At 37.8% G+C, this 18,784-nt stretch overlaps 1 protein-coding gene and 1 long non-coding RNA gene across 2 annotated transcripts in view; one reads left to right on the top strand and one right to left on the bottom strand.

Annotated features, from left to right (window-relative positions):
* Window positions 1-18,784, top strand: part of LOC141581658 (uncharacterized) — a 772,188-nt gene that overhangs the window by 41,273 nt on the left and 712,131 nt on the right. Inside the window, exon 2 of the long non-coding RNA XR_012514424.1 lies at window positions 5,368-5,523. This is a non-coding gene — a long non-coding RNA (uncharacterized LOC141581658). The remainder of the gene's footprint in view (window positions 1-5,367; window positions 5,524-18,784) is intronic.
* CSNK1A1L (casein kinase 1 alpha 1 like) lies at window positions 750-2,763 on the bottom strand. The gene has a single exon (XM_003934411.4). It carries the CDS (start codon window positions 2,738-2,740, stop codon window positions 1,733-1,735), a length of 1,008 nt encoding a protein of 335 aa, XP_003934460.1. The 5' UTR covers window positions 2,741-2,763; the 3' UTR covers window positions 750-1,732.

Below are 18,784 nucleotides of genomic sequence, written 5' to 3'. Positions count from 1 at the left end.
AACAAGGGTGGATAGAAAGAAACAAAGAAGCTTCCCACCCCCAAAATTTGTGCTTATTAAGATTTCTTCAGTATTATAGTACTAATATATCCCTTAATGGCAGAGTTGTGGTAATCATGGAATTAATTATTGCTGAAGTAGTTTTCAAATGAAAAAAATAAAAAAATAAATGAAACCTGACACAATCTGACCAAACATGTGGCAATTTACAATTTCAAGGTTATTTTACAAAATGCCCACAATTACACAATAGGCTTCTGGCAGCATTTTCAGATAAATGTTCTTTTAATTTATCCTGACATGCTATAAGTGAATAAATTACACCATTTAAAGAATTAAAAGGAAAATGAGTTTTCCTTCCTCTTGCATCAGAGAAAAAGAAAAGAATGTGCAAAAAGTTTGAGAGGAAGAGCACGCACACACAGATAATTTAGAGAAGTAGATGGGGGTGAGGAAGGGTCAGTGATCACAGAACCTCACAGTGTGCTCTCCAAGGGTAAAAGTCAACTGCTTATAGCCATTACACAAGTATTTTAAACAATGCTTTACAGTTAAACTCTTCAGTGCTTGCATTCTGATATGAAATTAGCCCAGCTATTAGTCAGTGGAAGAAGTAACAATACCAAGTTCTGGGGATTGCAGTACTAGATACTGTACTGCAAGTCATTAGAAAAAGAAAAAATGAAAGAATGCTTTTCCCCTTCATACAAAACAAATTATTTAAAAATAAAAACATTGAAAAAAGTTATATCATGAAACAAAATTTACTTGCACAGGAATATCATGTAACAAATGGCTTGAAGTTGACTATCGAAAAATTGGGGAGATTTTTATTTCCTAGTGAGTCAGCAAGGCATTTTTTTGATTGTTGTTTAAAAAAGTATCATTTCCTTACAGAAACAGTTTCTAGTTTTTAATGAACTTGTAAACATAAAAACTCCCATTTCAAAATAAGAAGAAAATCCCAGATCATATTGGTGTTTACAGTGATTACCTTTATCTAAGCAACATACATACACGTTCAGTTGTAAGCTGTTAACTAAATTTCTGTGACAAATATGGTTGCTATTGTTGTTTTTCATTTTTTAAATACAGAGAACATGATAGAGTTAATGTGGAATTCTAAAGATAATCTGGTAGTTACTAAGTTTTTCTTACGTCTTCACAGGTAAGCAGGCAGAATCTTTCCTATACTCAAAACTGGAATTTTTGGTTGTTACCAGATCAGTTGGTTTGCAAACAAGAAGCCAGCCATTTTAAGAATGCTTTTTAAGTAAGCAATTTGCAAACCCCAGGGATGGAGAAACCCTAAGAATACTCATTTGTAAGCATTTACAACTTTTGCAGCTGTGGCTGAAGACTGTTCTTCAATGAGATCTCAGAGTAGTCTAGCTCAAAATAAAAGGTTTTAACAAAAAATTGGCATATGCACAACATCTTCACCAATTCATGTGTGCCCACCATTTAACTTTACTTGAATAAATGCAACAGAAAACCAGACACCATGTTTCACTACCTCAGTTAATATTCACAATTACAGCAGCTACACCTTGGGATACAGCATCACCAACGCTCCCTAGAGTCAGTTGATATAGAAGTAAAGTTTTTTACACTAAGTAAATGGTTGTCCACAGCCACTAGCTAGTGTACATATGAACTACAATTTCTAGAGTGGGAAGAATCAAACGCTGCTTGAATCATCTGCTCTGCTTCTTCCGTTCCTCATTCATGCTTAGTTATCTTTCACATTATTCTTTTTTTCCGTTTGCTTGCCTGTCTGGGTTTGGGCCTGCTGACCCTGCCCACTGGAAGAGGCTGCCTGCTGTGCTGCTTTCTGCTTTAACATCGTCCAATCAAATGTGTAGTCATATTGGTGGTTCAGGGTCCTGAAAAGAATGCGGAAGAGCTGCCTCAGATACATGTAATCTGGGACTTCCTCAAAGCGCAGCCCACGACAGTAATTCAAGTACATGGCAAATTCCGCAGGAAATCCCTTACATAAAACTTCAACAGGGGTGGACATCTTCTTCTCACTAATCTTTTCATATTTTTGTTTCTTTGTCATAGCCTTTAGTCCTTGCCACGGCAGGTTGGTTCTATTAAAATACATGAAAACGTAGCCTAAGGATTCCATGTCATCTCGCCGGCTCTGCTCAATACCAAGATGCGTATTGATGCTGGCATATCGGACAGTGCCAATGAGGTGTTTATCTTCTCTGTACGGTATGTGTTGCCTGGTCCTGTTGTCTCTGTACTTTTTGGCCAAACCAAAATCAATAAGGAACAACTTATTACAGTGACGCCCGGTACCCATCAGGAAGTTATCTGGTTTAATGTCTCGGTGTAGAAAATTCTTCGTATGCACGTATTCAATTCTACTGATCATCTGGTCGGCCAACATAAGTACAGTTTTCATGGTGAACCTTCTGGAACAGAAATTAAAGAGGTCTTCGAGGCTGGGTCCCAGAAGGTCCATGACTAGCACGTTGCTGTCTTTTTCCTGACCGTACCAGTGCATGTGGGGGATGCCAATCCCACCTTGAAGAATCGTGTAGAGTTTGCTCTCATACAGCAGCTGGGGGTGCTTGGCCTTCTGAGATTCCAGCTTCACTGCCACTTCCTCGCCCGTGGTGGTGGTGACTCCCAGATAAACGTCTCCGAAGGAGCCGGACCCGATCTTCCGCACCAGTTTGTATTTCCCTCCCACGATGAGTTCGGCCTTGGAGCCGCTGTTCATCATCCTGAGGGGCAAAGATGGAGGCTGGCCTCCCGGGCTGTCAGGCGCGCAAGGCTGCGGGTGGCGGCGTCAGGAGACGGCCTGGAGTCGGCGCAGCGCCGCCGGATTTCCACCAGGTGGCGGTTCGCGAGGGCTCCTCCCGATTGATTGCCAGGTCTGGCCACACCCTCTTTCCTGCCTCGCTATCGCGGCGACGACGTCGCAGGCCGAGAAACGGGGCGCGGCGGGCTGGGGCTGCGAAACCGCCGCCACCGCTGCCAACGGCTGCAGGCCCGAGGGCCCGGTCACGCCGCCGGCGCCGCCATCTTGTTCCTCCGCCTGAACCAACCACAAATCGAGAATTTTTGGAGAAGCTGTTATTGTCTTGAGTCCTCTGCTTGGTGTTCCACTCATCTCCTTCCGTGTCACACGGACTTGCTCGTCTTGTAAGGTGGCTGTTACTGTCCCTGAGCTGTTGGGTAAGAAAGGCCGAGTCTCAGGTCAGGGGCCTAAGGTTGCAGGAGAGGCTGGGCGAGCTGGAATTCAGTGTAACTCGGAGCTCACCGTGCCCAGGTGGGAGGCTTTTACCACAAAGGTTTCTTGTTTTCAGGCCCAATCATCGTCCTGCCTACTTCCCCAGCCGTTGTCTCTCTCTGGTTTAATGCGAGTCGGGGTGCTGCCTTGGGCTTTTTCTCTGCGATCTCAGTGGTTGCTGCTTTATTGAGTTTAGTTGAGTCACTTACTGCTCGTTAAATTGAAATGTCTTTTTTTTTTTTTTTTAAGCGATCCTTTTGAAGTTTTTTTCATAGAATGCTTTGAGTTCAAATACGATTGCACAGAGAAGTTCCGGCAAAACTGACTAAATGAAGGATTCCAGTAAAATTTACCCAAAATATGAAGAAGAAACAGATGCGGGCAGTTCTGAGCATTTTCTCAGAAGTGGGACCAGCACTAGCAGAAAAAGTCTATCTTTTTTAGACTTTTTAATCTAAAAAAAATCTGTTAATTCTAATGGGGCCGTAGTAACGAATTTGGCGGCCAATAGCAGAAGGGCAGGAGAGGGAGGTGCAGCTTTGAAAGTAGATATTCCCACTTACTGTCTCACATAGTGCTGTTCCTAACTTTTCTGAGCTGCAGCAATCTATGGTGAAAGAAGGAGCTGGTTTGAGACATAGATAGTCATAGAACATTATGAACTGCTTTAAAACATTTTAAAACTCCACTTAAGACAAATATGTGAGATGGGTAGCACAGTATATTACTTGGCTTTGCAGCAGGAACAACCCACAAATCTCAGTGGCTTATAATGACAAAGCTTATTTATAATTTAGGTTTGGTGTAAGCTGTAGATCAGCTGCATTTCTGCTTCCCGTGTCGTCTTTGTTCTAGAATGTAGGCTGAAAGAGGAACCGTCTTAGGAGAATGCTCTCATAATAAAAGAAGTGACAAATGTCACATTCCACTGGATAAAATATGGCCGGGTCCAAAGACAGTGGAGTGAAAATACATACTCCTCGCACAGGTGGATAGTAATATAATATACTGCTGACAAGTTTTATTATTATAATTGTACTTCTCATTTTATGCAAGTGGAAATCAAGGCATAGAGAGGTTAAATGAATTGCCCAAGACCACACTACAGACAAATGTCAGAGGCCAATTTGAAGCTGAAGTTTGACCCAAGGCAGTTAGTTTTTATATTGTATCGACTAGAATGGCATTTCTTTCATTTACTTACCCAACTTTGTTGAAATTTGCTTGGAGAACATTTTCCCTTCTAATGACCAAGAACAAAATTTATGTTGTTAATTCAGTGCCCATTATGCTCCCTTCCCTTTCAGGCTTCCAGTCAATGGCTTCAACATGAACCTTGAAATTCAAATGATCTCTATGTGAGAGAAGTCAGTAATCAAAAAAGTTACAGATGACCCAAACTTTGACAAAAACTTGAAATTAAAAAAAAAAATCCCCTTTCAACACTGGAACTAGAATAGTTTAATTATAGTTTTTTAATTGTTTGCTAAGTCCTATACTTCTTTGTACTAGTTAAGTAAAGGCACTGTCTGTAAAGAAAGTCAAGTGTAACTTATAATGGTGGCTGGGTGAACCTTCACTTACAGGGAACTTGTGAGCATCTCCAAAATGGGGAGAATCAGTAACTGAAGTGATAATATAACCCTGAATAGCTTCCAGTCCAGTCTCCCATGAATTCTTTTACCACAAGCCAGTGGGGCCGCTGACTGTTTCCTGAACACATACTCCCTGCATTTTTTCATCTTTGGGTCTTGGCTTATGGTGTTATTTCCTCAGCCTGAAATGCTTCCAGCCTGCTTTATCTTCCCCATTGCCCAGATCTAATTCTAACAATCTTTCATGGCTCTTCCTTAAATGTTGTTTGCTCCATGAAACCTTTTCCAACCTCTTCAACCAATATAAGTACTCTTTAAACCCAAACAACGCTTTGCTTAAACTCTTGCATCCCCTCCTACCCTTTTGTTAAAAAATTTTCCCTAAGAGATATGCAACAAATAGTTATTAAAATGTAGGGAAATTGAACTATATTTGATAAAGTTTTCTGGACAGTGTGTGGGGTTGATGCATTATTTATTCATTTGTTCAACAAATAGTTATTGAATGCCTCCTATTTTCAGGGCTTGAGTGACTGACCAAAGGTGGCACAGATGCGGAATGATGGATTCAGAATGGAAATCCAGGATTGCCTGACTCCAAAGCCGGTACTTTTAACCCCTATGTAGATATCAACAGCCAGAGGCTACTGAATGCTGGGTGGCTTCACTGTTGGGCAGGTATTAGTTCTCTTTCTTTCCCTTAATTATATAAAGTATTTTGCCAGTGCATTTTAAAGCTATGATTTAGCCTTGGTTTCAAAATTGCCACTAAAATAATTTCTATTAATATAAGATGACCCCAGTAAAAGTAGAACAACATATTCTGGGCAGGATTGCACTGGGTAGTATTGTACTGTCTAACAGCCAATTCAGATTTTGTCGGTCCTGAACTTCATACATTTTTTGTGCGTGTGGCCCACTTTAAGAGAAAGGACAAAAAAATGAAACAGGCATGAAAGATTTAACTTAGGAAAATAAATCATTACAATTTACTTAGTGTTAGAGGTTCAAGTCTCTTTTCTATCCCCTAAGCTATCTTGATGCAATTGACCAGAAATGCTTCCACAGAAATGTTTCCACATTGCAATCTGACTTCTCCTTCCCACCTGAAATACTCCTGTCTGCTCCTAACACTTAGAAGGTATCCTGCAAAATAGGCTTTATTCACTTCCCTGTAAACCCACGTCGGCTTTTGGCAATTAAGAAATGATATTCAAATAGCATTGGTTTTAGTCTCATATGAGTTTTGGGGTTAATTTTCTGGGCTTCTTGATATCTTTTCCTAGGAAACAGAGACACTTTAGTAGAATGGTCTTTTGAGACACACAATTTCTAAGTAAAAACAAATTTTTTTTGGCTATAGACTTGAGTGGGCAATTGTTGTTATGGAAACCATTGGCATGAATACCATCTCCTTTTGGAACTATTAAATAGAATACAAGAGAAATGAAAATATGTTCTTAAATAAATAATGCTGTCACTAAGGGATTTACTAAGGTTTATATGGCTCAAACACTGTGTTCAGAATAACATTACCCAAAATCAGTCACTTCAATTTTTAAAAGATCCTGGAGATGACTAACTTTGTAGAAGGATTGAAGTCATTTTTTCCTCAAAGCTTTCTGGAAGTATTGGCACTGCAAAGATGATGAGACACTATTGGAAATGGCGCTCTTTGGTGTACAGGTAGTATCAAAAATCACAGCAGAGGGCGTCATTGTAATGTGCTGGATTTTCTTCCTGAAAATATTTTCTCCATTGCTCTGCATCTTTCTGTTCACTCATTTTGAAACTTGCAATATGTTTATTTGAAAAAAAAAAAAAAGAAAACACTTTAAAATACCAATTTTGCTATATTGAGAATGTAGGATGCAATTTCAGCCTGAAAAATCATTCCTTTTTTTTTTTTATTGGTTCCCATGAAGTTATTGCAATTTTGGTAGCTTTCTAGACTTCCTTCCAAAGCAGTGAGGAGTTATAGAACCTCTTTTGCTTTTTCTTGCAGATTGTCACTTTATTATTAAGACCATCCAAATTGTTGGCAGATCATCATGTGGACACATTCATTTAAATTATGTTACTTCATTCAAAAATCAGAAAATTACATGGAAGCAGTTCATAACATAATATCACACTTATTGCATCTTCCAGTTCCTTTCAGCTAATTGTGCTTAAGTTCTAACAGCTCTCTAACCTAATACAAAGAGAAAGCTGTAAGTTGTAATTATGTCAGATGTTCAAAATGAATGAGATTGAGTATAGAGGATCCATTAATTTAGGTTGCTTTCATTATTTTATGGGTTGATCTTGTGATTAGTTGGACTGTGATCAGGGTGAACAATGGATTGGAAAATAAAAGGATTGGCTGAACTACAGTTTAGTGCACCCTGAATGTGCACACACAGGCTTGCACTTAATCCTGGTGAAGTTCCTTTTTGACAATTTTGTCTAAAGAGGGCATCTCCAGCAGAGTACAAATATTTTTTGTAACTCTGGATTCTGCAGTCAAATATATTTATTTTTCAAGTCTCAACCTGGTTCCTTATAATTATGTTCACAGAGATATTTAATTTTATCTAATCATCATACACTCTTCCTAATAACACGTGTCTAGAATCCTGCTTTTTTAAAAACACTAGTACTAATGGTCTGTTAGAAAAGACATGTTTTTGAGATATAGGAGTTTCTAAATAATGAATTATTGTTTAGTACCAACTTTTGGAATCCTTACATTTTAAGGAGCTTGAATAATTTAAACATTAGATAATGTAACTCTTCATAAAAGCACTGTATAGACAAGGGCCAATATTGCATTGAGATTGGATGAACATTTTATTTTACACATAATTATTGTCTACAAAACAGAACACTAATAATAATGACTACCAGTTAGACGATTTATAACATGTTTTACTATTTACCTTCGTGATAAAATATTGTATGTTTTCATATTTTTCTGATAAAATATTATGCAATAATAAAACTTGACAATATTGTCAAAAACAACCATTTCAGGGCTCTTGAAATTCACGAAAGGCATACAACAAATTGAGAAGCAATTATTCACAGAAAAAATGCTGAATGTAGGTTAATAAGAGCAGTGGGAGTCTATGGCACTGTTTTCTGGGACTTCTCCCATCCCTGTCCCCTGTACCCCACTCCCAAGATGGATCTGTTGAGAAGTTTATGAGGGCACTGCTGAGCATGAAAACCAGCAGCTTTCCTGCCAAAGGTGGGGGGGGGTCATTTGATTTAGAGCACAATGTGGGAAAACCTTACATCCAGTGGTGTTGTCAGTAGAAATAGCAACCTTTGTGGCAAATGAAAGGAAAAGACTAGCTGTTCGGATAGTGTGAAGTTATAGTCCTGGTTGCAGCAAACAATGGACTGGTAGACAAGCCTGAAATTTAGCAGGGAGATCTAGGAAATGAGATAGCCATGGAGGGCCTTGCTAAAGTTCTCCATGTATCCATGCAGGGGAGACTATGAGAGAATCCAGATAACCCACATATCTCTGGCTAAGTGTGAGACAGGCCACAGAGGAGGTGCCAGCAGAAGGCCTGATAAGAAAAGCCAAAGCAAACTTGACAACTGATTAATTAAGTCAGTCGAACTTTCTTTGGATTATTTAGTGTTAAAAGGCTATGCTAGGATTTTGCAGTTTCTTTTATTTTTGTAAATTCTTCATTAATTCTAAATTCTAATTTAATAAATATATTCTAACTTACTAGAATATATTCTAATAAATGTATTCTGATATGAAGGAATACATGTATTATGTATATATGTATACATATATTCCTTCACAATAATTAGGAATAATTTAGGGATATACTAGAATGGGGAAATGTTTTTTAATTTCTAAATTGTGACTCTCTGGATTTGTTCCCCATCTGTAGATTAGAACTCTTTATTGGCTTCACTGCTTCTTTTAATTTTAGAGGAATAATATCTATGAGAACCTTGCCATATTAATAGTAGCTTATATTTATTGAACACCTATTATGAGCCAGACATTGTGCTGTGACTTTACACACATTTATGCCACTTGATTCTTATAATGGCTTTATGGTGATGTTATTCGCTTTCTGGGTGGGGAAATTGGAGCTTAAGCAAAATAACTTTTCCAAGGTTATAACAGCTAAGAAGTAAAGTATGTGGAATGCCACTTGGCAGTCTGATTTCTGAACTCCAATCCTTAAATACTATGCTGTGTTTTCAGATGATGGTGCTATAGAATACAGAATATTTTTCTATGACTATAATAACACAGTTTGATAGCAAAGCAATCAAGTTATGTTATGCAGAGTTGCTGTTACATTAAGCAGATTTTACTGATGGGTTTTTTAAAGAAAACCTTTATATCAAAGAGAATTTCAAACAGATACAGAAGTAGATAATAATTTTAATGATTCTTTATGTACCCATCACACAACTTTGAATGCTTTATATAAGTGCTAAAATTACTGCTTGCCATGCTGAATTTTACTGCAAAAAAGGAAATATTATAGAACAATTTTTATAGAGTGAACATCAGTAACTATTAATTTTGCAACTAAAATGTTCAATAATGGATTTTACTAACTCATTACTTTGTGAATATTTCCTTTTAAAGTAGACACCCTAAGGCCAGATGTGTTGGCTCTTGCCCGTAATCCTAGCACTTTGAGAGGCTGAGGTGGGAGGATCACTTGAGCTTGAGTTTGAGACTGTAGTGAGCTATGGTGGCACCAACCCACTGAGTCTGGGCAATAGAGTGAGACCCTATTTCTACAAAAATAAATAATTAAAAAGTAAATGAAATAAGTTAGACACACTTATAATATGTTTTTAAAAGTAGAGAACTCTGTGCAAACAACAAGTACAAGGAGCTAAGGATTGCAAATATTCTGTGATTATTTTGGCATAATGGAACAAATGACTAGAACAAAGCAGGGTAGATCTGTGGAGTTTGGTTTACTCATCCCCTGTTTCTGTGTTGTCTGTGGACCAAGATGCTGTCTGTGGACCTCTATGGGTCTCCCAGCCTCAGTCATGTGACCTCTGGGCTAGTCTTTTTCTTTTAAAGGCTTTTTTTTTTTTTTGGAGAATTTTTAGGTTTACAACAAAATTCAGCAGAAAGTAGAGTTCCCATATTCTTTCTACCCTTTCCATCCATGCATAGCCACCCCCACCATCAACATTTGGCACCAGAGTGGGGTGTTTATTACAATTGATGAACCATTGATACCTCATTATCAGCAAAAGTCCATAGTTTACATAAGGATTCACTCTTGGTGTTTGTTGTACATTCTGTAGGTTTGGACAAATGTATAACGATGTGTACTCACCATTAAACTATCGTAAAGAGTCATTTCACTGTCTTCATAATCTGGCCTGGTCTTTTATTCATGCATTTTCTCTTTTATAAGCATGAGTATTGTTCTTTCCTGTATTTGTAATAATCATGTCATGGTTTTTGGTGACTTGTGGAGAAACTGAGAACCAGTTCTCTGAATCTTATCTGCAATTACTTGGCACAGTAGTATTCAGCAGAGCTATGGTAGTTTGCAGAACTAGAAGGACATAGTACTATGGTCATATTTTGTTATTTTAGGCCACCTACAAAGATATTTTGTGTTATACATAGCCTTCAACTTTGTTACTTGAAACTTTAGATCCCTTGAATGGGATATAATGTTTTATACCCTGTGTTTCTGTAATAGTCTTTAAATTCTCTATGTCAAATTTATTTCCAATAACTCTGGCACCTGACAGAAACTGTTCTGTTTTTCTGCCTCTTCTTTAGCCTCTAGAATCCTAGAAACTGCACTTTGATTATTCCTGTAACCTGTGGCCCTATAAAATAACTAATAGTCTTTTGCTTTTCAAGAAAACTCAAAATTATGTCAATTAGAGGTATTTCCTTTGACTTCTTAAATCTTTAGTGGGCAAGAGCACTGGTCAGAGTAGGATTCCTGGCAATGTCCCCTTGTCTACGCTATAGCCCACATTGCCATATACACAGTAGAGTTGTAAAGATCCCATATATTCTGTTCAGCTAGAGTTCTTGCTGCTGAACTTGGTAGATTTTACTCAGTTTTAACATAATCTGCAGATAGCATAGCACAATCTACAATTTTGTACTACATTTTGTGGAACGTTCAGATGACTAAATGTTTTTCTTTTTGAAGGACTCAGAAAAGACAGTGTGGAGCTGTTAAGAGCTCAGATGCTAGAGAAAGCCAAACACTAGCTCTATCACTTACAAGCCAAGTGATCGTAGGAAAAGTGAGCTTCGATTTTTTTCATTTGCATAAAGGACATATTAATAGCAAACTCAAAACTGAAGCTAGGGTTCATTGAAATAATATATGCAAAGCCCTTCACTTGGTCTGGTGCACACTAAACCCTCATTGTTACCTGGAATAAGAAAAGTGGTAACAAGGTACACTTGGCTTTTATAACTACAAAGTCTCTTCCCTTCTGGGATCCCCCAAGGGAATTCCATAAAATGAAGTATGAAATAGTCTTTGATGGAAAGGCTCAAGTGTTCTGATTAGAGTCCATGAAGACTTCTGGATTCATGTTGCTCTCGTAAGGTTAATTTGGTTTATACTATTGTGTCGAAGGACATAGTTGGGAGCCAGGGAAGATGCTTTTGTCTCTCTGCAGAGTATAGTTCAGTCTTCCACCTATTCTGATAATCTGATGCAACTCGGAAGATGATAGCAGAGGACTTGTCTAGCCTTTAAGTTTTTCTACCACAAAATCTCATGTTCTAGCAACCTGAAGGGCTAGTCTTTCCTTTGTCTGGTTTGGTGGTTGCTTGAATAGATTCTACCTGTTAACACTTTATTTCAGAAATATTTTGTACAAAGCTTCCTTCATCTGCTATTGTAATGTTCTTGCTAACATGCGAAAGTTTGCTAAGGGATCTCTGGCTTTGGTTCTAGCAGTCTGGAGGCAATGAAATATGTACTGCCAGGTGTATATCATAGAACATTTCCATACAACTGAGCAGAAAAGCAGACTCTCATGCAGAATCAAATGAAATAATAAAGGAATCCTGTAAAAAGATACCATCAGAATTCTTGGATGGAATTACTTAGACCTGGCAAATAGAAATACAGCTGCATTTTCTATTTGATTTAAAAAATATTCATTAAAAAATACTGGCAATAGCAAAGTAAATTAAAAGTTTAATATCATTTTTGGTTATATAGTATTTTTATAAAAACCCATAGTCCTTTCACATAACTGATATGGTGAAAGAAATCTTGGTTATAGAGTGAAATGTGAGAAGAGTTTGGTTGAAGCATCAGATCCTTTGTTTAATAAATATGTAATCTTTAACCAAATAATGTCCTGAGCCTCTGTTTTCTCCTCTGTAAAATGGGGCTAATACTTCACCTACTTCATGTAGTTTTGGGGAGGCTTGAATGAGATGATATGTATAACCTATAAAGTAAAGTACTCTGTAAATAAAATATGTTAACTATATAATTTCCAGTATTCAAAACCAAGTGATAAAATCTTACATTTGAAAGGAACATTAGAACATTAGAAGACATCCAACATATGCGTCTTTTCTGTAACATTCAAAATAACAGTTCTATCTCTCTTTGGTCATTTCTAGCAATGGGCTCCGACTATTTAGGATGTAAGCATTCTACTTGCCATTGGGAAAATTTCTTAAGTTGGGTTCTTCAGGAAGCAGACTTAAGAAAATTAGGGTGCAGGACATTTATTAGGGAGTACTCTTGGCATTGCCCCTGCGGAAGGGAGAAAAGGAGATACTGTAGGGCAGAGAACAAAAGCTTCAGCTGAACCCATGGTGAGCTTGGGGCTTCAGTGGCCCCTCAGTGTTATCATGAGTCAGAGGGCAGGGCCTTTAAACCTCCATCATGACCAGTCGTTGCAGGCTGGCTTCTCCAAAAGGAGGTGCCATCTTGGCAAGGTAATAATTCTCTTCAGCTGAGGCCATTCCCAAGGGAGGTTAAAAACCTGCCTCTGCCTCCTGAGTAGCTGGGATTACTGGCACCCACCACCACACGCAGCTAATTTTTTGTATTTATTTATTTATTTATTTTTTATAGAGACGATGTTTCACCATGTTGGCCAGGCTGGTCTTGAACTCCTGACCTCAGGCTATCCACCCACCTAGGCCTCCCAAAGTGCTGGGATTACAGGCTTGAGCCACCACACTCAGCCAGCAGTAAAAAATTCTTCAGAGAAGTAAAACCTGTGGGAGATGGAGCTCACTGACTTTAGGGAGAGTGGTTTTGGTGTAGTAAAGGGGATGGAAACCAGATTGGAGTGGGTTGAGGAGGGAATGAAGGGTGGGAAAATGAAGGTGATGGTTTCCAGCTTCATCTATGTGTCTGCAAAGGACATAAACTCATCCTTTTTTATGGCTGTATGGTATTCCATGGTGTAAGTGTACCACATTTTCTTTATCCCATCTATCATTGATGGGCATTTGGGTTGGTTCTAAGTCTTTGCTATTGTGAACAGTGCTGCAATAAACATACATGTACATGTGTCTTCATAGTACAATGATTTATAATCCTTTGGGTATATACCCAGTAACGGGTTGCTGGGTCAAATGATATTTCTGGTTCTAGATCCTTGAGGAATTGCCACACTGTCTTTAACAATGGTTGAACTAATTCACACTCAACCAATAATGTAAAAGCATTTATATTTCTCCATATCCTCACCAGCATCTGTTCTTTCCTGACTTTTTAATGATCACCATTCTAACGGGCGTGAGATGGTATCTCATTGTGGTTTTGATTTGCATTTCTGTAATGACGTGTGATGATGAGCTTTTTTTCATATGTTTGTTGGCCACATGAATGTCATCTTTTGAGAAGTATCTGTTCATATCCTTCACCTGCTTTGAAAGTTCTGGCCAGGGCAATCAGGCAAGAGAAAGAAATAAAGGCATTTAAATAGGAAGAGAGGAAGTCAAATTGTCTTTGTTTGCATATGACATAATTGTATATTTAGAAAACCTCATCATCGCAGCCCAAAATCTCCTTAAGCTGATAAGCAACTTTAGCAAAGTCTGAGGATACAAAATCAATGTGCAAAAATTACAAGCATTCCTATACACCAATAATAAACAGAGAGCCAAATCATGAGTGAATTCTCATTCACAATTGCTACAAAGAGAATAAAATACCTAGGAATACCCCTCTCACTTTTAAGTAGTTTGAACTATTTCTGAAACGTTAGAGAAGTGAAAATTCAAAGATATTAGTGCTTTGTTGAAAACAACCATGACCAAAGTACTTGGGTAGTAGAAAACTTAGATTGTACAGCTCAAATTGAAATGGGTAACTGAATAAAAGATTAAAAGTTTTCTACTTGAATTATTTGTCCAACACTTCATCACCTTATTTTGCTTTTAATGAAAAAAATCTCGTATGGCCTGCTATTTATTATCTGAAAAGTAAAGTCTTAGGTCTGACTTATTATTCAGATAAACAGGGTCTTTGACAAAAATGAAATGAAGCATTTTTGCATGATTCTAGTGCAAACATAGGTTATGTGACACAAATACACTATTTAATAAAATTTTCCTATATATGGGATAGGAAAACACGGATTTTCTTCCAGGAAACATTTCACAGATTCTTTTGTTGAACACCTATGCCATGGATCACTCTGACTCTGGCCCCCTTCAGCTGAGGGAAAGCAACGGTTCTAAGTGTTCCTTTTGACCCCAAGGAGTGCTTCCCAGGAGCTCAGCAACATTTCATGGCTTTGTGCCACACCTCTGGGCGCTTTGTTCTATCCTTGGCATGGCATGGTAGCTTCTGGGGCTGCTGCCCAAACCCTACTGGCTTGCTGATAATTTATCTTACTCTTGGAAGAAGGTGCTCCAGAGTTAAATTTTTTCTACAGCCCAGTCCTCTCAGGGTATGATGATTTAGGGTGGAGAAGGGGAAGACAGCAAAGGCCTCTCTCTTCTTTTGTGTTAATTTCTTTCAGGGGTGGGGGTCTTAAAATAAATTATCTAAGGTCCCCTTTTGTTCTAAGAGAAGCAGCTTTTTCTTATTGCTTATGTTTTTTTTTTTTTTTTTTTTCTTAGAGTCAGCTGTATCTGTTTAGGGGCTAGATCAGAGTTTTTGCTCTGTCTCTGATATGCTTATATATCAGACTTTCCTTTTTAAATAATAAATAAACATCATGCCCGGTAATATTTTCTCAGCTAAAAGCAAAATGAGGACCTGAAGTGTTATACTAAGTAATTCAAGTAGAAAAATTTTCATTTTTTATTTAGTATTTGTGTGTGTGTGTGTGTATGTGTGTGTGTGTGTGTGTGTGTGTGTGTGTTGTGTGTGAGATGGAGTCTCATATCACCCAGGCTAGTCTTCAATTCTTGGGCTCAGGTGATCCTCCTGCCTCAGCCTCCTAACTAGCTGGGACTATCAGCATTTACCACTGTTTCCAGCCATCCCTATATTTGTCTTCACTCAGAAGGGTTATCAGGAACACCTCCAGAATTTTAAAATATGAATTTTCAGATTCACTCAGCAAATCCCTATTTTCATAAGTTTGTTCCAAGCATCTGCATTTTTACAAGTTCCAAAGAGGGTTGTAGTATATACCCTTAGTTGAAAACATTGCCCTATGCATTCATACCTTTGCTCTCCCAGTCCCTAGAATAAAGACAGGTAACACCCTCTCTTTAGATGGCTTTTTTTGTTTGTGAGGAGAAAACATTCAAAATTTATTCTCCAACAAACAGACAGCATTGGCAGGTACAACTACAGGGTTTTCTCCATAGATGATATATTCATGAGGCAATATTAGCTTAACATTGAGAAAGCCAATGGTATGTTCTCTGTAACAATATCCACTTCACGTATAAGCAGGTACTATTATTATGTTCACTTACAATTCCAGAAGGAAAGGCATCAATTGGAAATTTTTTTTTTTTGATCCTAAAATCAGATACAATAACAGAGACAAAACTTTGGCTAGCAGTCTTGATCTACATTTCAATAAGGGCCCTCCACAAAGAGGGAGAAGAGTTCTCTGACCAGAAATTAGGGTCTTTCTCCTTCCGCATTAAACCATTGGTACAACATTTCATTGTTTGCTCAACATTATTAAATGTACAAAAGAGGATTAAAAAAAGCAATTACAAAAATATCTTGAATATCCAGCCACACCAATATGTGAATTCTTAGATTTATAAGAGGGCCTGGGAATACTTTGGTGGTCTTCAAATAGGAAAATAAGACACTCGGCTACAAAAATAAAAAGTATATCCACCTTTGGCTGGAATGCACATGCCCCAGTATTTCCTGGTAGGTTCCATACTGATTGTTAAATGTGTTTCTTTGCTCAGCTCTTCTCAGTTCTTTAACTCTTCTGATCAACAGGACCTTTTTAATGTTAGGTCCCAGGGATAGATCTCAATGACAGCCATTAGCTGAGAACTCTTACATGTCTGATTATCTGTCTATGCATCTGTCTACTTATCCATCTATCCATTGATCTATTTTAATCCATTCATCCATTTATGACATGTTTGTTTATACTTATTGAGTACTTGCCGTCTGCTGGATACTGAAGATACAAAGGTGAGCGTGGCAAACCTGGTCCTTGACTTCAAGGAGGAAGAATCATTAATGTTTGCATAAATAGGTAATTATAAACTGTGGTAAAGACCACAAAGGTAGATGTGAGATTGTTTGACGAGAGCTTCAGATCTGGGCTGTTGAAGTCATGAAAATTTTGCTGAGGAAATAACCTGGCACTAAAACCTGAAGGGTGAATAGATGTGCCAGGGTATTGGAGATAGGCATGTATTTTGAATCATTTCCTTAAGTAGACTATCAGAAGTGAAATTCATGAGTCAAGGGATATGACTTTTAAAAATCATTTAAGCTTTTTAATTATAATTGTTTCCCTTAAATTTTAAATTTATTTAAAATTATTTTTATGTAATTCAAACTTAAGAGGAGTTGCAAATATAGTATACCTTTTTTTTTTTGCCTTGAACGATTTACAGGTTTTCACTATGATGCCCGAGAACCCCAAAATACTTTGTGTGAATAGCTTTCAAACAAGGACATTCTCTTACATAAGCACAATATGATAATAAAATTCTGATAATTAGCATTAAATTATTTGTACTTTCTAGTCCGTAGACTTCATTTGAATCTTGCCAGTTTTCCCAAGTGAGGTCTTTTGTAAAAAAAGCTCCAGTTCAGAATCAGGTGTTGTATCTTGTTGTCAGTCTTGAGTTGCCTTCAGTCTTGAACATTTCCTTAGTCTTTTTTTGACTTCGATGATTTTGACCCTTGAAGATCACTGTCTGGTTATTTTGTAGAATGTTCTTGCAGTTGAATTTCCTGATATTTCTTCATGATTAGGTTCAGGTGATGCATCTTTGGCAGGAATACCACAGAAGTGTGTTCTCATTGCATTCTGTTAGGTGGCACAGAGTTTCAATTTGTACCATTACTGATGATGCTCAAATTGTTCACCTGATTAAAGTGGTGTCTACAGAATTCTCTTCTAAAAAGTTACTTTTTTCTTTTGAAATTAATAAATATTTCGAAGCTGAAAATATCCCATTCTTTATAAAACTTTCAGTTTATTCTTTTTGATATTTATAACAGACTGGACTTCTTGTTTTCCTTTTTTATGCAATGGGTTATAATCCACTACTATCATTATTTAACTTACTGCTCAAATTATCTCATATTTAGCTGGCTTCTGTGTCCCATTGCTACCGTGGCTGCTCCTCCCCATTGAGGATGCCCTCCTCGGCCAGCGTGGGGCACCAACACCCTGAGCTGAGCTGCTACTCAACATGGATGCCCTCTTTTCCCTGCTCAGGATCCAATATCCTTTACCAGCTGTCCACACCTCCTGTTTGTGGAGGAGCTATGGAGGAGGTGTGGACAGCCACCATTTATGTGGAGACGTCCTCCTCAGCCTTCATGGGGTCCAACACTCAATATTGGTTGTCACACACTTCTCAACCTAATCAAGCTCTAACACCCTGTTACCTATCTAGCTTGGGGCTCCCTGCTATCTATGCATTTTTCCAACTTTTGCTATTTTACCATATTTCTTTCAGATCTTTTCTCTATGCATTTAACATAGTGCTGATAACTATGATTTTTAAATCCCATTTATTTATTTTTAATAATTTCAACTTTTATTTTAGATTTGGGGGTACATGTGCAGGTTTGTGACATGGATATATTGTGTGATCATGAGGTTTAGGATATGAACAATTCCATCATTCAGATAGTGAGCATAGTACCCAACAGTGAGTTTTTTCACCCTCTCTCCTCATCTTCTCTCCCTACTCCATTAGTCCTTAGTGTCTATTGTTGCTATCTTTATGTCCACTAGTACCCAAGTGTTTAGCTCTCACTTATAAGTGAGAACATGATGTCTTTGATTTTCTGTTTCTGTGTTGATTTACTTAGATTATGGCCTCCAGCTGCATCCATGTGGCTGCGAATGATATGATTTCATTCCTTTTTATGGCTGTGTACTAATCCATGGTATATATGTACTATATTTTCTTTATCCAATCCGCTGTTGATGGGCACATATATTGAGAGCATGTCTTTGAAATTGTGAATAGTACAGCAATGAATATAAGAGTGTATGTGTAGAATGATTATTTTCCTTTTGTATGTATACCCAATAATGGGATTGCTGGGTTGAATTAGTCTGCTTTGAGAATCTGGTTCTTTGAGAATCTCCAAACTGCTTTCTACATTGGCTAAACTAACTTACATTCCCACCAACAATGTAAAAACATCCGTTTTCTCCACAACCTCACCAGTATATTATTTTTTGACTGTTTAATAATGGCCATTCTGGCTGGTGTGAGATGGTGTCTCATTGTGGTTTTGATTTGCATTTCTGTGATGATTAGTGATGTGGAGCATTTTTTTTGTATGTTTGTTGG

This window comes from Saimiri boliviensis, chromosome 16, assembly GCF_048565385.1.
Source record: "Saimiri boliviensis isolate mSaiBol1 chromosome 16, mSaiBol1.pri, whole genome shotgun sequence".
Classification (NCBI taxonomy): Eukaryota; Metazoa; Chordata; class Mammalia; order Primates; family Cebidae; genus Saimiri; species Saimiri boliviensis.
This window is presented reverse-complemented; position numbering and strand designations above follow the sequence as displayed.